The 24,105-nt window shown below is 39.2% G+C and overlaps 2 protein-coding genes across 2 annotated transcripts; both read right to left on the bottom strand.

Moving 5' to 3' along the window:
* Nucleotides 1-415: 415 nt before the first annotated feature.
* Nucleotides 416-3,488, bottom strand: srm (spermidine synthase). Its single transcript, XM_042491847.1, has 8 exons — nt 3,277-3,488; nt 2,722-2,842; nt 2,511-2,603; nt 2,238-2,391; nt 2,070-2,153; nt 1,648-1,793; nt 1,355-1,477; nt 416-1,250 (listed from the first exon to the last, which is right to left on the bottom strand). The coding sequence occupies exons 1-8, from the start codon at nt 3,405-3,407 to the stop codon at nt 1,233-1,235; spliced, it is 870 nt and encodes a 289-aa protein (XP_042347781.1). The 5' UTR covers nt 3,408-3,488; the 3' UTR covers nt 416-1,232.
* A 3,331-nt stretch (nt 3,489-6,819) lies between these two features.
* On the bottom strand, nt 6,820-23,082 carry exosc10 (exosome component 10). Its single transcript, XM_042492591.1, has 25 exons — nt 22,922-23,082; nt 21,640-21,776; nt 20,683-20,806; nt 20,491-20,595; nt 20,134-20,293; nt 19,943-20,051; nt 19,780-19,855; nt 19,586-19,696; nt 18,219-18,362; nt 17,069-17,259; nt 16,318-16,474; nt 15,988-16,136; nt 15,779-15,829; nt 14,538-14,649; nt 14,356-14,403; nt 14,171-14,246; nt 12,587-12,696; nt 12,406-12,498; nt 12,248-12,316; nt 12,047-12,152; nt 11,893-11,966; nt 7,498-7,681; nt 7,314-7,378; nt 7,155-7,231; nt 6,820-7,064 (listed from the first exon to the last, which is right to left on the bottom strand). The coding sequence occupies exons 1-25, from the start codon at nt 23,045-23,047 to the stop codon at nt 7,034-7,036; spliced, it is 2,685 nt and encodes an 894-aa protein (XP_042348525.1). The 5' UTR covers nt 23,048-23,082; the 3' UTR covers nt 6,820-7,033.
* Nucleotides 23,083-24,105: the final 1,023 nt, after the last annotated feature.

Here is a 24,105-nt window from a genome sequence, read left to right as displayed (position 1 = left end):
AACCACTAGTAAAATTTTCTTTTGTCTAAGATAAAAGCAAGACTAAGAAAACATTGGCAAATCCCAAAAATCAATGGATGCTAACAAAATTAAAAAAAAAAAAAATCCTGGATACGACCAAAATTAAGAGAACATTTGTTCGTATATTGTTTCTTGCATGCGGCCCATTATATCAGTGGCTAAAAGGCACTGTGCATGAACTGTTTTATGTTACCAATTTATTACAGGTTTTATAAAAATCACAAATTCATTGCTCAGATATGATGTATTTCTCAACAGATTCATTGAGGATTTACAACTAACAGTTAGTAAATAGTGTTTGATCATGTAACGACTCAGCATACAGGCCTACTACAGCACTATCCTAAATACCCAACACTGCAAGTTAGAATGAACACATCCTGACGCATTCTGGTTCAGTGGCATATTGTATTTAATTTTTGCTTAATTTGCATTTCAACACCGTAATATTAAAGATTTCTTCACAAATTGATGATCAAAGCTGAGCAAATTTAATTCATCTGAAGTTGGTGATATTTTAAAGGGACAATTTTCGGAACTATTAACACTTGAGTATTTTTCTAGGCCACTATGTGCCTGGTACACTTCGATAGATACAGAACAAGTCTTCTTTTTTTAAACAACAAACAAATGATTTCAGGCACTATAGGGTTCATGTGTAGAGGACACATTAATATTCTGAATTTACAGTCATGATACATGGCGTTTGTTTTTCCTATGAGTACAAACTGATATTAAACATTACAAATAAAAGTACAGCAATACATTACACGTACATACTCTATGCGGTATGCAATGTATTACATGACATGTAGATGCAGTGAATCCGATAGACAGTACACAGTATCAGAGTGAGGTCCGATTTGACGACAGTGTCCTCCCCACTCAGCCCAGACCACTAAGTTCCTGCACAAAATTCTGATAAGACGATTACAGTAAAAATGAAAAATCAAATACATCAGTAAAATAAATAAACACCAAGAGTGTGTAAGACTGGAAGGAACTTGGAACAAACTAACACTTTTACTGTAAAACTCAGCAAGTTCCCACCCACTGATCATTAGGTACCCCCACCCATAAAATCTTTAGGAGGCTCCTCTCTTCAGTGGTGCTAAACTGTGTTGAGGAGGTGAAGAAACTGTAGAACAAGGTTTTTTATCTGCGATCTGAGGGCCAGGCAGAGGATGAACATGCTGGTCTGTTGTTGCTGGTCATGCTTCGCTGAGTACCTGTCAATGGTCGAGAATACAATGAGTGAAACGTAGCAAAAACACGGGAACCGTTTTGAATTGTGATCAAACTAAATATGAAAAAGGATTTTATCAACATTTACCTTTTTTGCAAACTCAGGCAGGACGAATGATGCTCTGTGAATTTCAGGGTTGTAATATTTAAGGTTCATACTTTCCATGTCTTCCTTTGACAGTGTTCTCATTGGCTCCATGAAATTTGTTTCCTAAAGAAAAAGTGAAAAGGCACTTTAGTCATTTGAGGGACATTTTTAATCACTGAGAAAAAGCACAGAAGTTTCTGCGCTACAACAATAAGCCAGTGGCATTTATAGGCGATACTGACAACAATCAGGTGTGCGGTGGATGGCAAATTGAGAATGACAAGCACACTTACAGGGTTTTTACTGCAGAGCATGAATCCAATTTGGCCACTGGGATAAGTTGGGATGGTGCTGTAGGCATAGTCCACCACAGGGAATAGGGTCTTGCAGAAGGTTCGCATCTCCTTTATCAGCTCCAAATGGAGCCACTGACACTCGCCTGTGAAAGTGAGACAAGCGCAGAAGGAAGGGCATGTTAATCTCTTGTCTGCTCTTTTTTTTTGGTCACTGTTCCATCTTGAAGTTGGGGGGAGATAAGACTGTGTCAATGGGAAAATAACAGCTTCAGGGGAGTTATAATAACCAGTCTTTCTGGTAAGCTTGAAAAGGGGATGCAAACTGTAACTCAGTTACACAGTTACTTCTAATCAAGTGACATCCTTACTCCAGCCTTTCTCCAGCTTTAACACAAAACTGTAGTGCAATATAAAGTTACCCTGGGAACAAAGAATTCCACCGTTCCTCAATGCTGCCTTCATCAGCTGATAGTAAGACTCCTTGAACAAACTCTCGGCAGGTCCTAAAACAAAAAGCAGACGTCAGAATTGCGTTCTATAGCAGTTGGCGAAGAAGGATGTTACAACATTTGAAAAGTGGCAATTACCAACGGGGTCTGAGGAATCGGTTATAATGATGTCAAAGGCATCCTGGTTTTTCTTCATGAATTCAAAACCATCTCCGATATGGAGGATGAGTTTAGGACTGTAAAACCCTTTGGCCATCCCTGGGAGGTACTTCTTTGATGCATTAATGACATCCTACAGAGCAGACATCACACACGGATATGAGCAGGGATCACTCACGTAATGGAATAAGCAGTAATCAGCACAGCTCTGTAGAGATGAGCAGGTATTCTTGTCAGTGTTGTTGCTCTCACCTCATCTATCTCACACAGGACCACCGACTCCACCAGGGGATTCTTCACCACTTCCCTCAGCACACCGCCATCTCCGCCGCCAATAATCAGCACCTTTAAAACAAAAAAAAGGAAACAGGCCATTCAATATGACAGGAAACATGAATCATCCTGAGTGAAGCTAGTTACACAGCAGATTCATTCATTTCCCAATAATAAGTGTGAGCAATACCTTTTTGGGGTTGGGGTGGCTGAGCAGTGGGAGGTTGGCGATCATCTCTTGATAGGCAAACTCATCTCTCTCTGTGCACTGGATCACTCCATCCAGCACCAGCACATTCCCATAGGTCTTACTGAAAAGTGACAATACAGCATGAGGCACATTTGAAACCTGAAGCTACACAAACAGAATAAATGCATAATTTGAGCAGGCTAAAACAGATGTTTGACGTTAACACACGACCCCTGACACTGCCAAAAACACAAATAATTGACGGTTATTACTGCGACCGTCGTTAAATTGTCGTTTCTCTCCTCAGTTATCCTTACCAACGTTAACACATTTGTTAACTAACAGTTAACTCGCTACCCTAGCCTAGCTTGTTCGTTTGAGAGCTAAAATGTATTTCGGGACAAAAGTAGCAAATCACAGGTAAGCTAGTGTTAACGTGACCAGCTGGAAAAACTTCTCAAAACCCCACGAGCTTCAGGTTGCTCATTCATTGCTAGTAAGTTACACGCTAACAGCTAGCATCGTTAGCCAAGTTTTGCAGCTAAGAGAACTCACCTCTTGAAAACCATAACATCTTGAAATTTGGATTTCTTGTTGTAGAGGACCTCTTCCACCTGGAGGCTCATCGCTTGCCCCGGCCATAGTGTGCATGATTCCGTAAACCATCCATCCTTGATGAGCTCCATGACAGCTTCCCACCGCTACAAATAACACTAACGTGTTTGCAAGTGTGGCAATGTGAGTGAGTGGCACTTAGCCGATGTCTGACAGCTAAACTTGATGCCTCATAATATAGCGAATGGGATGCTGCTGACGTCAATGACTTGCTGCGATGCGAGCCAATGGAGTGGCAGGGTAAACCGGTTCGTGTATAGTTTGTTTGACTTTACACCGTTAGCACCGCCCATGGCACCGCCCTGTAGCAGCAGCCGAGCACACGTGAAGCTACACCAACGTAGCGTTCTACTGCGCGTGCCACGGATCAGGGAGGGGGGAGTCATATGTTTATTTTATTTAATTTTAAAGTAAGTCACCATACACCGTACAATTATCAACATGACCTTATTTCATACACTCTACGACAGGTTACATAATCAAGGTTCCCACATGTTTTCATAGACAATATTACAAAACTTTTCCATGACTTTTCAAGGAATCTAAATGTCTTTTTTTCTTTTTCCTTTCCCCACTTGCCTGATATAAACTCTTCCCAACTAGCAATTTTTGGTTCTTAAAATGTTCTGAGAATGGTACAGTGCAACCAAAGCAATGTTTGAGTAACACTTTCAGTGGAAGGTTTTCTTTTAGTTTCCAAAACGTTTTTAAAAGTTAGGGTAATGTTCTCCATAAACATTAAAAAAAAATGTTTTATTGTTAACACATCACATTATGTTACATTTTTATTAAAATAAAAAAAGGTCTGTAATCTCAATCCTCAATAACATGTTCTGACTGTTGCTTTTAAAATGTTTTTCCTTTGTTCTCATGTAACATTGTGGGAATGTTTTATAAAAGGACATTCTGTGATCTGGTACCTCTCAACATCACAAACATCCAGCAGGTAAAATTTGACATCTTAGTCAGCATTTAACCATATAGAAACATTATTTGAAATAATAAACCTTTAAAATGTTCATTAACCATTTGTTCAAAATGTTTTTGTTTTTTTTTAAATATTATTACAACTTGAAGGTAAGGTTAGCCAGTGTTATGGAAACGTTCCCTGCTAGCTGGGTTTTCAAACATATTTTCAGCTGGCTGCCATACATGAAGCATGAGTCATAATGCTGATGGTGCTGTAATGGTCAACAAAATGTAACACAGCAACTTTACATCAAACAGAAAATAAGTTTGTGTATATATGAATAGAATAGTTAATAAAAAAAATACCCACTACACTGAAACATATTTAAGTCCCTTTCTCCTTTCTCTCTCTTTTTGAATATATATATATTCTTTTTTTCTGCATTGGGTACTTCTACCTTCACATTTTCCTTGTTGTATTTACTTTTACTTAAGTAACATCTTTAATGCAGTATTTCTACTCATAACAGGGTATTTTTACAATGTGGTATTAGCACAAGGTTTTAGCACCTTAATTTACAGTTTTGTTCTAAAATAAAAGTTAAAAGTTTGTTTAAGTATGTCTGTGTGTAAAGGGCTGGCCTGTGTGTAGACTTACTTTGAATAACAGAGAGCGTATATTCCATACCCTGAGGCCTCTGTCCTGAGGGTAAGGTAAACCAACTTGTGTTTTACTGAAGATAACATCTCAGTTGCGGTTGACTGTAACAGCAAAGACTATTCCCTCTTCATATAGTCACCGGTGTAAAATAAAGTGTTTCAAATCTCGTGCAAATCATGATCATTATTGGTGCAGGAGCCTTAGAAGCACTGTCAGCGTGCACATGACCTTGCGCTAGTTGTTGCTATTGCCGGGTTAAAATAGAGTCCCCACAGTTACCAGAGCAAGCCAACAACCAGAATGCCAGAGTCAAACTGACACAGTCAGATTGGTTTACTCAACAGCTGGTAATTCACTTGGATTATTTCCATTAAGGCTCAGGAAAAAAACAGAATATTTGCAACTCAATGACCACTTTGAAAACTCCAGTTGCTGATGAAAATCACATGAAACCAAAGGCTCAAGAAAACTAAACATGAGCTTTGTTGTGAGTCGTCTTTGTTTGTTTGTTTTGGGCAACTGTCAAGTCACTATTTTAATGATGGCGGTTATATCCAGAGGATAAAGTTAACTAAAAGGTTGTCAGTTTGGTGTTTGATTAAGAGCTTAACTGACCTGAAAAAGTATAATCAGCAAGTACAAGTAAAATAAATTATTGGGCAGAGTGGGCCCTTTCAGACAGATATATTATTATATCCATTATAATACCGGAATATTATTACTGATGCTTTAACACTTAAGCATTTCAGTGTTATAGCTGGTGGATGTGTAATTGTGTTCAACTTCTTTATGCTGAGGAATAGTTGAATATGGAAAAGTTTTACATTTTATGAATCGATCGTGTTTTTTTTGTAAAACCTTAATCTGCAAAGTCAATAAAACCTGCTGTTAGATGAATTAAGAGGTGTAAACAGTGTAATATATCCCCCTGAAAAGTAGTGAAGTGCAAGTATTTAGCTGCATTACATTTACATACTCAACTAAAAAAAGGAACCTAGTACTTGATAGTACTTGACTTAATGTGTTCAATAACTTAGTACATGTCCATGGTTTTGGTATATGATATTTGGCAGTCACATATGGCTAATACTTTACTTGTCCACATACTTTTGGCACTATGATGAAAGTTCTGGTAATGGGGTCACCCTCCCAATTACATTTGCATTAAAGACCGGATCACGCTGTCATGGTTTTCATATGTTAATACTTCCCTTTGGAGGAACATTTTCACTTTACAGCAAATATCCACCAGAGTTTACACGTCTGCGAGAGTCACCACCAATTACATGTTTTTTAAAAGACAAGATAAATATGTATTCTTTTGAAACAGTCAGACACTTTTTTGTTGACATTGAGAGTTTGGATATGCTAAGTTTGAGTTTCCCTGCTGACAATCCACTTGCACTACTTTAAAATAGGGCTGTCCCTATTAACATTTAAGGGGCTTCAAAGCTTCAGGAGTGATTACTCAAGGATATTTGAAGAATCGGCAGGATGCAACATTGCATTATATACATGTGAGAGGTTAATAGAGAGGGAGTAGAGAAAGGGAAAGATGGACTATTGCGAGCACTGTTTCTGTTTCATCACTAGATAGACAGCGAGTGCTTCACTACAGTTGCAAGCTGCTAAAAACCGCCTGCCACTCGTGTAACCTGTTCCATTTCCTCATCAATCTGCCAATTTTTTTCTGACACCACTGCCAGCTTCTTTGAGTTTCCCCCATTTTAGTGGTGAAAAAACACAACTGATTCAGATGTTGATTACCACGGCAATGATCGAAGCTTCAAAGCATTCGAGTCAGCCCTATTTTATAGTTAACATCAGTGGTGATATTGGTGAAGAATGGTCTGATTATGATACTGCTTGATCAAAATTAAAGTTTTTTTTTTATTTTAAATAAAGGCAAAAACTTTTTTCCTCTAAAATCATCTTTAATAAAGAGGACTTGGTTCCACATATTTACAAGGTGAACTGTTACACAGATGGAAGAAAATGCACTTTGACATTCATTAAATATTGAAATACTGAATTTCTCTTTCAAGACAGAAAAAAACGGGAACATTGTTTCTGCATGATGAAAAGCAAAGTTTTAAAGTAAGACAGAAAATAGCATCAAAGAGAGTTTTATCTTTTTGGCCAGTTATGCCGGAATCCTCTGCAGAGAAGAAAAAGACAGAATGGTTAATGTATTGGGATTTTTGAATTTGCACATGCAAAGAAATTACTGTTTATTGTACAAGTTTACCTATCGGATTTTCCAGCCAGGTACGACATACTTCGGTTTCCATCCCCAAAATTGGATTTTTGTCCCTTGGGAGTTTTCTGTCAGATAAAAGATTTAAATTTGTCGAGTACTCGTAAAATACATATGGTTGAATAAACAAGTTAATTATCAAACAAATACCTTCTTCTTAAAATCATGGGCTTGCCGGTTTGGATCAAACTGTGTGTTGTCTTTTGTTTTGGTACCTGAAAAATGAACACAGGTGTGATGAATTTTTATTTTCTTTCATATATAAGAAAGTGTAACTTAGTTTAAGTAAGTATTGGGGTGTCCGATGCGATGGAATAAAACCACAGATGCATACCGGCAAAGACTTTGAGATCTGACTGACTGTAGTCGAAGGGCTTGAAGCTGTCTTGGGGAGGCATTTCTGTCTTCTCCGGTTTCTCTGCAGATTTCATTAGTTTCTTACTCGGTTTTGGAGTTGACTCTCCGGGTTCACTGGCGACCCGCTCTCGTTTCTGTCCTCCGCCGCCTTTTGCAGATTCCTAATGAAATTGGTCAGTCAAGTCAAACTTTAATATCCCACCAGGGGAAATCTGGTTGCAGCCAGGTGTTTAAACACATTTGTCATTAAAAAAATAAATCACATGATGCAACAATCTAGACAAATAACAAGTACGATCAGTACAAATTCAAGATCACTTTAAGTGACGACAGAGCAAGAAACAGCTAAATGCTGAATATGTGAAGTGCTTAGGTGCTGAGATCACAAGCAAATTCAGGCTACTAACTGCTGTGCAAGCAAAAGAGACTACAATACATGAACATTTAATAAATGTATTCTTAAAAGTGTAAATATGTAACTTGTTAAACTATTGAGATAATGAACAACGTTGTTTGACTGTTCTAGTTCTGTTTTTGTTACAAGTAATCAAACAGCACTCTATTATTATTTGTAATATTTTGATATTCTGAGACTTATTTATTTATGGTGCACCATAGCACTGGGTAAGAGAAAATACATCAAGGAAATCTTTAAGAGTTTAAATGGGATTATAAAGAGACTGAAAATAACAGAGAGAATTTGCCAAACACATTATGTTTTCCTCTGCTGCATACTTGGCAGAAATATTTCTTTGCAACTCACACAACAGTCTTATACCGTAAAGGCCTCTGATTGAAGTTATTATATTGCATTGACCTACTCATGTCAACATTATACTGACTCATTATTAGAGACCAAACAGCCTGAAGTTGAAAAACAAGCTTTTGCCTCCATCTAAAGGTTGAAATTTTCACCTTGCTTCACGCTCTGCAGCATTTAGTTGTTAAATCGGAATCCATCAGAGATCACTGTGTGGTGTCACCAGACAAACACAGACACCATTCAGTTTTTTAACCTGCAGAAATCAGTGAAACACTCTTTTGCCACTGACGGTGTGCAGTCGGTCTCCAAGATGACACCGACGTTCAATCTCTGCAATATCTTAGTTAGTTAAAACAAGGTGGCTGCTTGGGGTAAAAAAGAACACTGCAACATCATTACATTATTGCAATGGACAATAATGTAGCTTTAAGAAATTTAAATTAAAATGTTGACTTCTACAGTTGTAGTTATGTGGCCAAGGTGTAGCTTCATGTCAATATCCCAAAATCTACAGTTAATTTTTGAGTGTTTAAACAAGGAACCCGCTTCCCTTGGTTTGCACAAACTAGCATAGTTTTCCTGAGGGCAGGGTAATTCAAAACTGCTTCACATTACAACACTACAAACTGGTGTTGTCAAAACTATCAATTTACTGATACTAATCAGCTCTGAATATTTGAAACAGTTTCAGTGCTTATTTTCTGCAGTATTGATACACTGGTATTAGCTCCGCTTTCTGGCTTTCTCTTATTATTAAAGTTTACTACAGTTATTCTGCTGTTATCTGCTACTTACCAAGAAAAAAGTCATCATCGTGTTATAGCCTTGTTACATTTGTCTTTCAATAGAAATCTTAGACTGTGCGCTCTCTATGTCAATAAATCCAAGTGGTATTGAAAATGGTATTGAATATCATCATTTTTCAAGATATTATATCATAAATAGAATGGAATCGAACTCAATGAACACAATGAACAGTTAAGTTTCACTTTCACTGCGCCTGGTCTTCTGCTGCTCTGTCTGTGACAACAGTACGCTCCATACGAGAGGTGCGATGCGTACCCCAATATATATATATATATATATATATACACATACAGTATAGTGTGTGTGTGTATATATATATATATATATATATATATATATATATATATATATACACATACAGTATATGTGTGTGTGTATATATATATATATATATATATATATATATACACATACAGTATATGTGTGTGTGTATATATATATATATATATATATATATATATATATATATATATACACATACAGTATATGTGTGTGTGTATATATATATATATATATATATATATATATATATATACACATACAGTATATGTGTGTGTGTGTGTGTGTATATATATTAGTGCTGGGCCGTTAACGGCGTTAACGTGCTGCGTTAACGCGGGATTCTTATCGCGCGATAAGGAAATTATCGCGCGATAAACTATTCACTAAGTTGGGTCTATACAGTGAGCAAGGCACCAATTTCACTTTGTTGTTTAAGCGCGGATGTACACCTGGTTGAATTACGCGGAGGGGACGTGAACAAGGCGGAAGCTGGTCTGCCTGAGTGACTGGAGTGATTGGCTCAAGCCGTGTCACAAAGCTGCTGACTGTTAATGGTCTTCTTCATGACCTCTAATGTAGGCCCACAGTTCAGTTAGGGTCATGTTATCAGAGGCTGCGCCCTCTGCTGTTCATTCCAGTTAGCAGGAAAAAGCTTTTTCCACATGGAGACAGAACCTGTGTTCCTAAATGTCTGTGTTTGACAAAATAAAAAAAAGTTAAACACCAAAGTAAATCTTATGGGACATTATTTTTCTTTACCAAATATTTATAGTAGAACAGCTTTCTCAAGCAGTTTGTGATGCATTTTCATCATTTAGATAGATAGATATTATTTTGAATGTCTTTGGCAAAATTCAAATCTATAATTTTAATCTAGATTAATCTAGATTAACTACAGGATTGCAGTGAGATTAATCTAGATTAAAAAAATTAATCTATGCCCAGCACTAATATATATATATATATATATATATATATATATATATATATATGCAATTTGCTAAAAAATCTACTTGTGGCAGCAGATGATTTAAGGAAGGTATGGGAAACACTGATCGAGGCTGTAAACTGCGATTCAGTGCTCAAAACATCCCTGTTTGTCATTCTTATTGATACATTTGATTAGGGAATGTCAATGATTTATATTGACATCAGTTGTTTCTACCAACATGTTTAATTTGACCAGTGGAGTCATGTAAATTATAGCGAAAAATCACAACAAGTATTCTCAAGACACTTCATACATGGCAGGTCTAGCTCATATTCTTTAATTTACAGAGAGCCAACAAATCCCCCACGAGAAAGCACTTGGCGACAACAGCGAGAAAAAAAACTTCCTTTAAACAGGCAGAAACCTCGAACAGAAACAGGCTCTATGTGGGCGGCCATCTGCCTTGACCGGTTAGGTTGACAGTTAATTAGTTTTTGATGCAACTGTTGGTGAACAGGGTGCAGGCAAAAGAGCAAACCAGCGACGTTGGCGTCCGATCAGAGCACACGCCCTTCATAATATCAATCATAGTATCAGTGCAGGCGAAGCTTTGGAAAGCTGGAAAGATTTCTTTCAAACTGAAATTAGACGAGAAAACTTCACTGCCAAAGTGGCAGCTGAAACTGACAGTTATCCAGCAGAGCCAATATTTGCCTGCAGTTGGCAGGTTGACGAGTGTTACTTTCAAGTGCCGCTGCCAACACTTCTGACTATAACGCATGCCATCAGACGGTGCCAGCGCGCTTATCTGAAGCTGCTGTTTCAGCTTAAAACGAACTTTTCACTTAAGCCATCATCACACAATGGACTGCTGTGGTGTTCACCATTACTGTGTGCACTGGCAACTGGTCGCTCGAAGATCACACAGTGACAGGCAGAGGAGTGGTGGTGCCACCAGCAGGGTCAGAGGCGAGAGTCAAACGGTGGTGACAGTTCGATCTGTTCTCCAGCACCGTGGACAGAAGACAAAGTACAGAGACTCTGGTTTAACTGAGCATTTAAGACAGAGCGGAAACACCATATGGTGGCAAGAGCGTGCGGAAGGAACAAAACGGGTGGGTGCCAAGCAATACCCCAGACAGACGGAGCTAACAGAAAGCGGGCTCTCGGGCAGAAAGTAGCTATTGTTTTTCCCCAGGAGGCAAGAAAAGCATTTGACGAGCGGAGGACGCATCTCTAATGCTGCAATCCCACGCTGTGTGTTCTTCTTCCCCAGGCACATCATGTGACAGATATAAATATTAAAAGGCCACTGACATTCCGGTGCTGCAGACTGGCAGCAGTGGTTCACTCGCTTGTGAGTCACCATATTTATGCGCAGAAATAACAGCCATGTCTTCAGAAAATGGAGGGCATTGCAGAGGGTTAAACTGCCTATTACAGCGATATCTTTAATAAGCTGTGCCAGGCTGGGTGAATATAACACTCGTGTTTTTTTAGGATGTGTACCTTCCCAACAGGGACAAATTGACAGAGTGCAAAGCCTATGTGAAGTAGCTTAGAGGAAATGGAGAGAGTGAATGACTCACCGCCGCTTGCTGGCGAACAGTGGCAACATTCTGGAGAGACTCCTGGTAGCTCTGCTTGGCCTTGTTTCTTTCCTCTGTGGAAATCAACATTAAAATACAATGTGAAATGTTGTTTCAAAGCAGTGAAAATTAAGAGAAAGTTTGAGCCCATTACCTGCCACTTTCTTCATGTGTTCCTTTGCTTCTTCCTTGGCTTTCCTCTTGGCCTCCAACTCCTTCTGTTGCTGTTCCATACTCTGCAGTTTCCATCTTTTACTAATCTGTAGACGTGAAATAAAACGGTGATAAACATTTAAAAATTCGGTTGAAGATGAATAAGGCTGGATGTGGAGGAAATTCTTGAGCTAGTTTTCACCTCAAATATTTTTGAAGATGGGTCAAACTTGGCATTCTTGCTGATGTGCACATCACTGGATGGCAAGTACTGAAATTATAAAAAAGACAATTTAACAGTGTTTGTCTGGTTAATTAAAATAAAAAAATACTGAGGGTTGATCACCGGTCATCGCTTACCATTCTGAAAGGGTTTTCAAAAGACTCGATGATGCGTCTGGCTTTATTTTGAGCCACAGAGAGAGACTCCTGGTCAATCTGTGTTTCCAGCTCCTTCAAAAAGGACACCGTTCTCACATTAGGTATCACAGCTGCATAGAAATTAAAAGCTGAATATAGTAAACTTAAAGTTGATATCTACCTCAAACTGAGTGATTTTGGCTGGGGCCCAAAGGCCACTTATTTTCTGTGCATCAGCATCCGTTTTGCACTCATCCTCCGAAAAGAGAATCCCCTGTTTGACTGGCAGTTCTGAAAATAAATATAATAGAGGTTGAATGAGTTAAATGTTAAAGTGATAGTTTGGGTTTTTTGACGTGGGGTTATATGGGGTACTTATCTATAGTCAGTGTGTAACATACAGTAAATGACGGTCTGCACACTCCCCGTTCTGAGAAGCAGGCTGGAGTCAAACACGGAAGTTAAGCAATGTACTGCTGTGGATGGAGTCAGCAACAAAACGTAGTTTGGCCACCTAAAAATAGTCCTGAGTCTGGCTTTAAAGACAGAGATATAACGGCTCCATTTTTCCATCAGAAATCAGTGTCTGACATTAAGGTTAAGCTGTGAAAATACTCTCAGTATAGTCTACATTTAAACTGATAGGGTTAGGGGTTGGGGTTAGGGTTAGCACTGTGTTTTTGGGTTTTTTTTTGGTGGGACCTTTTATAAGTGGCTGTAATATATTTTGTTGCTGACCCCATCCACAGCAGTACATTGCTGAGCTTCCATGTCAGACCCCAGTTTGCTTCTCCAGAGTTGGGGCGTGCCTATCCCTTTAAAGTAAAACTTTACTCCCAAAATGATCATTGTTATGTCAGTCACACAACCTGTGCTAGGTTGAATTCAGGAGGAAGTGTTTTTCAGGCGTGCCTCAATGGAAGCGAAGAATCCAAAAAGGCGTTAATTCTTAGTGAACTGAAGTCATAGTGGTCTACATTTCACAACAGCAAATTTTCTTACTGTCCTCCTAACTGTTCAGAAACCCTCACAATATGTGTGCAGTATCATCCAAGTCTAAAGTGCAAGGTAAAAGTTGCAGGCACAAAACAAAGCCAGCAACTGACCATAAAAGTGAATCAGCTCCATTAAAACTCACAATAAAACCTCCTAAAATAATTACGATAAAGAATAAACCTGCAAAAGACACAAAGACATGTGACCCAGACAATAAAACACATATAAAACAAACAACAATAGATAAACCAATGAACCAGTAAAAGTAAGAACCCACCAGAGTTAAAACCAATAAAAGAAATAAATTCAAATAAATAAATAACATAATATTTATCATGTAGTAGACTGTAACTTCCAAACATATGCATCCACTTAAACAGTGCAGGTGCAGTACTCTTTCATGCATGAGGCGATTTATGCTGAAGTGTTTTAAATATTACAGTTTTAGTAAATATGCATGTGTTTGGGAAGTACTGAGCATTCAACCGAGTAAAAAACACTTAGGTTATATTGCACAAATTGTTTGCATATATGTGAACAGATGCTTTGATATAGTTTTGCTGTTGTTGAACCCATACCTTTATGACTTCGATTCATCAAGAATGCTCACCTTTTTTTGTAGATTTAATTCATCAAGTAGGCATGCAAAAAAAGCAAAGCTTTCTTCACAGATTTAACATACCACAGGGGGAGTTACTGACATACAATGATCCAATGGGAGTTGAAATATTCCTCTAAATGCCACAGCATGTACAAGTATCCAGCTTACCATTAGGAGAATAGTGGTGGAGATCACTCTCAGAGACCCTGGATGTATCATGCGGGCCAAACAATGTGACCTCTGGCTGAAAAATAACACAAGATGACACGTATTTCATCTCAGTCGCGGTTTCTTTGACAAACACTAATAGCAAAATAAAAAATTCCATCTGGTTTAATTCATTTTTAACCAACCTTTCTTATGGGTGTGAGTCCTTTCGTCTTTTGAGCTGCTACCTCAGCCTGTGTAAAGTGTAGAAAACCACCGTGTTTGATTTATTCATTGACCTTTTTTGACAAATGACTCAACAACACAAACACTGACACTACACCAGCAAAAAAAAAAAATCCCACTGCCGCCACTCATCGTTTCTCACCTTAAGGAGAGGCATTTCTCTGGCTTGCTGCACTAACAAATGCAGCTCATTGACCTGCTGCCTCACCAGCGGGGGTACAGGGTTACAGCACGCAATGATGCCCTGAGGCTCTCTGAGGAGATACAGACAAAATACTGTGCTGGGGGTTATGAATAAAAACACTAAACTCTCCTGCACTAAAGGGAGAAAACAACAAACACTGAGAATGAATCAGTTTTGAAGGGACACTACACCCCAAAATAAATACACAGTTTTCCTCTTGCCTGTGGTGCTATTTATCAGTCGACTGCTTTGGTGAGAGTTGACGAGTGTTGGAGATATTGGCCATAGAGATGTCTGCCTTCTCTCCAATATAATGGAACTAAATGGCACTCTCCTTGTAGTAATCAAAGCCCCCCCAAAAAAATACATCTGAAAAACTTAACAGCCTGTCTCTTCCAAGAAGTAATGAGTTGGTTATTCAACATAATAACAGCACTCTGCGTTGTGGGCAGGTAGATGTCGGAACTATTTTCTTTCTACTGAGCTACATCAGACAACCGAATCAGTGCGGAGGGAAGCATGCATCTACACATGGACTCGAGGCTCCTGCTCGTGACAGCGTAAGATATAAACATCAATGGCGTCCTCCTTGGCTGAGCTGTAACGTTAGCCAGCTCAGTGGTGCTATGTGAGTTAGTAGTCAGTAGATGCACGCTTCCTTCTGCGCAGTGATACTGTTGGTGGGTGTAATTTTAAAACAGCCACCAATGATGAGTTCAGGGCAGCGGTGGCTCAGGAGGTATAGCAGGTCATCCAGGTCGACGGTCGATCCTCTGCTCGTCCAGTCCGCGTGTCTAAGTATCCTTGGGCAAGACACTGAATCCCAAATTATTCACGATGGCTGTGAATGTGTATGTATGTTTAGAAAGCAGCAGGTGGCATCTTGTACGGTAACATCAGCCACCAGTGTGTGTGAATGGGTGATTTTAAAAAAAAAAAAGTGTTTTATGTGGTTAAAAGCACTAAACTAGTGCAAGTCCATTTACCATTTTTCAAACTTTAAGCACTTCGACCACAGGACAGAGTGCCATCTAGAGACATTATGTTGGAGATAAGGCAGACATCTCTACAGTCAATATCTCTAATACTCGGCAACTAACACCAATGCAATCTAGATTGATAAATAGCACTACAGGTAAGAGGAAAAATATGTGTTTTTGATTTTAGGGTGCTTTAAATGGGAAATGTTATTAACTCACTTTGGCAGCTCCTCAGATATCTTGATCATCATGTGAGGGGGCAGGACGTATCTATACATACAAACAACAACACGTTGAGACAGATGTCAAAAGATCATGAATGATTCTAAATGTGGGCTGCAGAATCTGGCCGGGCACAAACTATAAATAGGAAAACAGCTCTAGCAGATTTCCAGAACAGCGAGTCCATCCATTTCCAAACAGCCTACCCGGCGCTTTCATCTTCCTGCCTGGCCAGCTTGTCCCTCCAGGCAAACAGCAGTCTGAAGGCAGTGAGCTGCTGGGTGTTCAAAGACCTTTTCTGCTTCCTCAGCTGCTCCAAATATGACTCCTCTGTGAATATAGGCTTCACATATTTCTGTACGGAAGGAATTTGTGACAAATGTCAGAAAATGCAGATAATTACGGTGTGGAAATTTTTAAAATATGACGGCAATAAAAGTGCTAAACTACTGGATACAGAATAGGGGAACAGGAGTACAGGAGCTGATTTTTGAGTGTTAATTTCACTCTAATGGTGTATGAAGTGAGGAGCTCACCTTCAGAGAAATGTCTTTGCTCTTGTTCCACACACTCTGCAGCAGGCCAGGCTGCCCGTGGTTGGAGTCCAACAGCTTCGCCCTCACACAGTCGTAGATGTAAAGGAGGTAGTGGGTGTCTGCCTGCGCGTACTGGACCATCTCATCTGGCAAAGGGCTGCAGGGCAAAGATATGAGACATGGTTTGTCTCAAGTCAAAAATAATCAGTGTTCCTACAGCTAAAGGCAAGCAAGAGTTAAGACTTTTAAAGTTGTTTTAATGGCAAACATAATTGCATTTAAGACCAGTTTTAAAATATACAAAACTGGAAAAAGACAACATGAACCACCATCAGTTGCTTGGGTTTAGGCAGAACTTTGCCCAGTTATTTATTCTAACATAGAACTTTTTGGTGACATCAATGCAAGACGCATTTGGCTTTTTTGATAAAGTTACCAGTTATTTTAACATTTTACAGTGCAACATCAGAAAAATAAGATTTAAATCATCCTATTTCCCATATCTTAGCATTTTTAAGATTTTTGTGAGGTTGACTTAAGACATTGTAATACCAATTAAGGTGTTATTTCTATATTATATAATTCAATGTGACTTTTACGGATGTACGGGAGCCCTGATAATCTTGTTGTACGAATAATATTCTAAACTATATGACATACATGATGGATTTTTTTTCTGTTAAGAGATTGATAGGAAATAAACAATAATTATTAAAGGAAGAAGTATCAACTAGTCCTGTCATCTGCATACCGAATTCTCCAGTCAGCCAGCTGATAGCGTTTGTCTGAGTCCACACTGCAGAAATGTTTGAGTAGGTGATCTAGAGAATGTCTGGCCAGGTTCAGAGCCCGGCTGGCCTGGTGCGTGTCAAAAAGATTGACGACATACAAGCCGAAGTCCCTCTGGAGCCAATCCATGTCAGAGTCAGCACCGTGAAATACCTGAGAACAGCAGAGAAAGGACCTTCAGCTGAAACCTGTCTGGAGAGGTACCAACTTATTTTGAGAAAAAAAATTGAACCAAAAGTATCAGGGACACACCATGCAACATTTCTTCGTTTGGATTCTTTTCACAGATCTCTCAGCGGTTCAAGCCCACACAACACACGTTTTCACAGGTATCCTATGGTGCGTGAGTCACAGCGGCTCCCACACACCGCAGGACATCTGCCAACTTTATCAAACATGTTTGAAAACTTTGTGGCTCTGAGACACCTCAAAGGAATTCAGGCTCCGACACTTTCAAGATTGAATCTTTATAAACTTTACACTACCACGCTGGTGGAGAGTCTCCTATCCAAGCTGCTATCTCATTTAAATATGAGATGACGAGACAGTTCAGATGCAGCCAGTTCATAAGGTACGCTGAGCCGTCTTCAATTTCATCTGCTTAAAAAAATATTCCCTTGAGACTAGTGTAAGGCCATTTTAATTACTGAGATTTGGGAATGTGATGACAAATTAGACAGAGCTTTATGATGCAGACAAATATGACAAGCAGAACAAGTGATCAGACCACCAGGCAGGTTCTCTTTAAATATCCTCACTTTAATTATCTAAAACACTTATTTGAAAGCAAAACTCAACGGGGAATTCACCAAAAATATCCGTCATAACTGTCCACAGCAACAAACTTTAATGATAAAGTTGCTGAATAAACTGTTAAAACAGACTTAAAACAAAGAGCACATGGGAACGTCAGCAAAAACTATGAGATAAAACTGAGGTTAAAAACAACGTTAAAAAATAATAAAATTTACTTTTAAAAAAGCCACACAGAGCTTGCTGTTGCCCATTTTGAGGACAATTCTAATCAAACATGTCATTTCATCTTCCTTTTAGACAGTTAAAGTCAAAGAAAAGGATGCAGAAGCAAATAAGTTGTGGAGCGGTTCCATTACCTTGACAATAGCCGGGTCAGTGAATGCCTCGTTGAGGATGTACAACTCGCTGCGGAGCTCTATGGTGTCGATGATGAAGTCCTCCTCTCTGGTGGAAATCTGCATCAGACAAGTGATGCCAAGGAAACTCCTGTAGGAGTGGTGCTGCAACGGAGAATAGAGTCTCAATAAAAACACTACCTGTATGTTGCTCGGTTGTTTAATAGGATCACATTGTATTGAAGGTATTGTACTGGTAACTGTGCCCAACCCCTGTACATCCAAGGGTGTCTACAGGTATCAGACACTTAAACTTCATGCTTTTTAAGACCTTTACAAGACACTTTCTGACCAAATTTAGGACAAATTTGTTGACAAATCATTTTTTTCTCATCCAAACAATTCAAATAGGAATTAAAGTTAGTAAACACGTGGCCCCGTGCAGAGACAAGTGAGTTAGGTTAATCTACAATTTGTAAGGAGCCTATAAAATAAAAAGACAGTATTCAGTTCAGTGGTGGGTTTTAAGATTTGCAACAGCAGAAATATTCACATAGAAGAGCTTGACTTAATTTTGACAAAACGAAATAAAATAAATGAAACTAGATAAATTATTCGTGGCACAGCATCTTCAGTTGTTCCCAATGAGGAGAGAGCATATGCAGCCTCGTGCAGCTGCCTAGAAGAGATGCTGTGCCTAGTGTCTTTTTCAGAGCACTCAGGCTTTTTTGTGTGCCCGCTCCGAGTGCTTGTAGTTTAAAATCTCTGGACTTTTCAGAAAAATGATGGTGTTGTTGCTGCCTCTGGTTAAGCTACTGTCTAACCCCAGCTGTATATGTCAGAGAGCAACTATCACAACAAATGACAGAAAAGCAGATGTGGGAGCAGATGAGCCAGACACTGAATGCTGCAGGATGTTATTGCGCCTCACTGTGTGTACTGTAAGCTTGTTTGATGTGTAGGTTGTGCAGGTTCCCACAGATGGAGACTGTGCCTGGATCGTGGGTCGTGGTTGCACTGCTGCTGTGGTCCTGCCTGATGCCTGCCACTACTGCTATTAATATTAGTCACAATTCTACTATTGCTATACACATGTGATTATTATCACGACATACTGTGTATTATAATATATACATATAACATATATACAATCACAGAATACCATTATTATTGATACTAATATTATTGTTTTAGTTGGTGTTGTTATTGGTGTTGCTACTGCTGTGCATTTCTTTTTCTATCTCTGTATCATTTTGTCATATGGATAACTGTAATATTATTATGTTGATCTGTTCTGTACACACGACATCTACTGCACGTCTGTCCGTCCTGGGACCCCCCCTTTTTAAAGGACAGACACACTGCAAGAACTTTTTCTGATCCCGTACCTCAAGGTCCACTGCAAATTCAGACAACTTGCACAGCTTCTCATTCAGAGCCACCAGATCATCCAGGGCATCAATGAAGGAGCACTTGGTCTCTGCGACTGGTTTGTACATCTAAAAATAATCCACATACGGCAGATTTAGTAGAGGCCTAATCAACAATGAGAGGATCATATTATGGGATCACTTGAACTTACCTGCGGTTCTGGCTTGGAAAGAAGGCTTTCTGGTATTGTCAGATGATCTAGCTCATATTGGTATGGATGTGCAAACCTACATGGATCAGAATCACAAGATAAGATGGAGAAAGAGAAGCAGGAAAAAACAAACAAACGTGCTAATATGAGAGATAACTCTTACATGTCTTCAACGAGTTCCTGAGTTCTCTGCTGGTGAATGAAGTCAGCCAGAGCAGCTGGCACATCCAGGTCCTCAGGTCTCTGTTTACGGATTTGTTTGTTTGTGAAATCTACGATTGGAGAGAAAGCAGGTTACAAATGTTTGTGTGTCCGAACAGATGGGAAGAACAGGAGAGGGAAAAAGTGTCTTACACGAAGGAAGAGGCTTTTTTGCATTGGGCTTGATGAAGATCTTTGGAATGAATGGTGTGTTGCTGTTGTCAACTTTCTCCTTGAATTTCAGCTGAGGCCTCGCGACATTTTTGGCGTGGAGCAGTCGGAACTTCTCAGCGCGACTGCCAGAGCCTGAACCCTGATCAATAAACGCATTGTTTATTAGAAGGTTTGAAGTACCGGTGTGAATATTCATCAAGTGTTAAAAAACCCCCCAAAAAACGCTCTTGTGCTTTAAGTGCTTAAATGCCATGACTGGCACATAATGTCTAAGCTTGAACACAGCCCAAAAAACTGGCATCTGCAGTATAAGAGCTGAGAGGTTAATTAGCCAACCGTGCGATTCCAGCTGGAAACTACAATCTTGGGAGGCTGAAACCCTGCAGGCATGACAGGCTGCTGGCTCCTGTTCACCCCGTCAGCTTCATCAAGAAGAATCCCCTGGAAATCAGATGCATGAGTTTGGTTAGTTTGCAAAAACTTATTCATGAAAAGAAATGTATACAACACCAAAGCTGGAGGTCATACCACTCTTTCGAGGATGACGTCATTTGAGTCCACAACCAAGTCAAACCTCTCCTCCAGCTCGGTGATCTTGTTCCGGTCTCTTGTGTGGGATCTGCAGCCGTGGTGATGCATTATCTGACTCATGCTGCCACAGGGAGACAGTGAAAAGAATTTATTTTACCTTTTGAGAAACTGCAAGTGGCAGGTTATGCAGCACAACCAACTCTTCTGTTTGCATGTCTGAGGCTCAGTCAGACGTGCTTTCAGCGTAGCAAACTTGCATTGATTCAGGATGTGATGTCAGTGGTCTGACAAAGGTAATCAGGAAATATTAAGTGGTGCATTCACTGGCTGTAAATGGGCTAGAAGAGTGATGCTGCAGTGTGTAGACTATTGCACAGACTAGGGTGAAAAGCCACAACTAGCTTAAATTTTCACAAACATGTTCAAAGGCAAGACACATTAAAACCATCTGTGTAAATTCAAATGCCTAAGTTCAACAAAGGTGAACTTTGACCTGCCAATATGCTGGAGGTCAACTGTCTCTGATCAAAGCGTGTCTGTATAATGGAGTTTGTGAGTTGCATGACAGGCTTTAGAGGTCCAGTAAGTAGGATTTAGGGGCACCTATTGGCAGAAATTGTATATAATATTCATAACTTCGTTTTCACTAGTTTACAATCACCTGAAAATAAGAATCAGGTTCAATCATTCATTTCTTTAGAGTGAGCCGTTTATACCTATGCATGGAGCAGGTCCTCTGCCACGGTGTCCACCATGTTGTTCTACAGTAGTCCACTATAGTTCTCCTACACGCTTGGCACACAGAACAAGTTTCAGTTCTGCAAACCTTAGCGCTAGATGCCACTAAATCCTACAAACTAAACCTTTGAGGAGGAGCTGATATTTGTAGAAATCGGAGCACATGTGCGACTAAGCCGAACATAAAAAAGAAGCAGCAACAAGGCATAAACTTACCAGTGCAAAAGCTTATCACCTTGACTTTCACAGAACTCCTGGAAGCCGGGGAAGCTCCTATAGAAATCATATTCATCTCCACTTTGAGGCAAGCCGGCGGATGCTTTGGTGGCAGATAACACGGCGCCCAAACCATACTGCAGAGGAGAGACAGTCTGAATGGTTAGTCAAAACTAATATAATGTGATATAGTGAAATAAAAAATTTGGTACAGGGAAATATGTAATGTTAATATTGTTTTTTAGTTTAATGTCTAATATCAGGGTTTACACCACAAGGTCATCCCTTTACAGTGAAACAGGACAGTTACATATTGTAACTTACATGAATGCAGTGTGTGTTTACCTTGTGTATTGACAGAAAATGTGTCCATTATAATTAAAAACAATTATTTTGCTATGTTATTTTCTAGTGACAGCTTCTCAACTTTTAGTTTTTGCTTGCTTTTCTCCATTTTGATCACTCTAAGTTAAAACGCTTCAATGTTTGGGACTGTTCATGATTTATGAGAGGGTAGCTCATGTTGCAAAATGAGAAAAGCACTTTAAATAATTTTGTGAGAACTGGATAAGGACTTTTGGCGTGGGGAAGGAACATTTTACTTGTGGCCACATTTTGATTTACTTTTAATACCATCTGAACCTTAAAACACATAACTGGGTTTTAAAGACATGTTCTTTTAAAAGTTTCAAAAACCACACCATTCATCACAGCCAGAAACTGTGAAATATCGTTATGTGTGGTGAGAGGAGGGTTATGAATCCCCCCCTTATATATCTTGCTTTTCTCATTTTGCAACATGAGCTACCCTCATGACTATAATCTAAGTCACACCCCAGCTAACCCCCAACTGTGATACCTAAAGTAGTCCCTTAGCTCAGTTAAACAGCTTTTACATTAAAGCCATGTACTCAAGTGTGCGATTTTACACCATCACTTTGAAACGTGTCAATATTTTTTTTTTAACAAAACCATTAATCGATAGTTAAGTTGAATATACAGATTTATTTACAGTTATGCATGAAAAGCTACCTGAAAACATACTCCTCGAGAGACATATTTCTCAGCTCCAAAAAGGCTCGACTCTCGTAATATCGACCATTACTTTGACAACGACTTATAATACAAAGAAAAATATGTCACCAGATAGCTGTTCATGACTTCTACCTGTACCTAACTTATAATGTGACACAGCCTGTAGCCAACAAGCACATCCACGTTGCTTCACTGCCTGTTAGCCTGAACTCATAAACTCTGCGTTCAGCCGGGTTTGCTCGCTTACTTTCACAAAAGCATCCGCGTCCTTAAAACCGGGACACAGGTCGCTTTTTTCCTCGTCGTTGGCGTCTGAACTGGTGTCTTGTGGGCCAATATTTGTAGAAACATTGCTCTTCGAAGAATCCATCATTTAGCTTGGTGCTGTGTACATGTGAGCCGCAGGAAGCAGCTCCCTTTCCTCAATGTTTTCTTCTGAGCTGCTCGAAAGGAGGCGGAGGGATACAAAGCGCCACCTAACGGCGCGGAGTGGACGGACTTTTTTTAAAATTTTTATTTATTTATTTATTTTTTACAATGTATTGAGATTGATACATGAACACAAGAAAAATGTTTGTATTTATGGCCGATTTTATTCCTGATTTTTTTTTTTCAGTTTTTATTTCAATTATCAAAGCTTCTTTTTACAACAGCATTATTATTCACATGACATAATCACAAGGGATCGTTCTTTATTTATTTTATATTTATCCATAGTGAGAATAAAATAAAATAAAATGATGAAATGTCTTTATTTTAAGCTCTTATTCGTTTTGGGGGTTTTTTTTCTGATGAAAGCATTTGCTGCACATGATGTCCAAGAACCAAGTCCAAGGACTTTCTGATATATGAAAATCCAACTATAATTTCTATTTTTTACGGTCTCTGGCTACAAGAAATGGTGTAATTTTGACTCTCAAAAAAAACAAGCCTTTTAGCATGTTTTCCTAAAGAATTTGAAGTAAAATAAAGACAAAATACCAGCCATTTAAATTTGTATGCCCCTACCCTAAGCCAAAAAAAGGCGCTTAAAAATAATTTGTCATGCCTCCCCCTTTTTTGCACCAGCCCCTCCCCCGTCCACCCTCATAAAAAAATGAACAAAATGTACAGGTTATCCTTGAAATTGATGATGTTTCCCTCCAGATTATATTATGTACTACTCAACATGACCCTGCGAATTGCCCTCTCGGGAACAAAAAAATGTTTTGATTTGAATGTCTTTGTTTCCATGCAGATTGAGATCCAACTCGAGACTGGTCACGAATCTTGCCTTTTTTTCCCCACTGCACAGCCAGGATTTGGTCCTCAATGTTTAATGCAGTGACACTGCAGACACTTCCACTGTACTGGCTCACCCATCCAACATGACTGTGGCACTGCACCAGGATGCTGGCACCATAAGGGGGCAGTATTGACATTTGCAATCTG

The sequence above is a fragment of the Plectropomus leopardus genome, chromosome 8 (genome assembly GCF_008729295.1).
Source record: "Plectropomus leopardus isolate mb chromosome 8, YSFRI_Pleo_2.0, whole genome shotgun sequence".
Classification (NCBI taxonomy): Eukaryota; Metazoa; Chordata; class Actinopteri; order Perciformes; family Serranidae; genus Plectropomus; species Plectropomus leopardus.
The sequence above is the reverse complement of the archived record's forward strand: the minus strand, read 5'-3'. Positions and strand labels throughout refer to the sequence as shown.

Excerpts from the sequence above, each read along its gene's own strand:
- exosc10 (XM_042492591.1), bottom strand. The coding sequence starts at position 23,047 with ATGATGGATTCTTCGAAGAGCAATGTTTCTACAAATATTGGCCCACAA. Across the intron at positions 14,650-15,778 it reads ATATCTGAGGAGCTGCCAAA|AGAGCCTCAGGGCATCATTG; the intron begins GTGAGTTAATAA and ends GTATCTCCTCAG. Across the intron at positions 12,697-14,170 it reads CCACCACTATTCTCCTAATG|AACTGCCAGTCAAACAGGGG; the intron begins GTAAGCTGGATA and ends ATTTATTTTCAG.
- srm (XM_042491847.1), bottom strand. The coding sequence starts at position 3,407 with ATGGAGCTCATCAAGGATGGATGGTTTACGGAATCATGCACACTATGG. Across the intron at positions 2,392-2,510 it reads TCCTGTGTGAGATAGATGAG|GATGTCATTAATGCATCAAA; the intron begins GTGAGAGCAACA and ends TCTGCTCTGTAG. Across the intron at positions 1,478-1,647 it reads TGCTCTGCAGTAAAAACCCT|GAAACAAATTTCATGGAGCC; the intron begins GTAAGTGTGCTT and ends CTTTTTCTTTAG.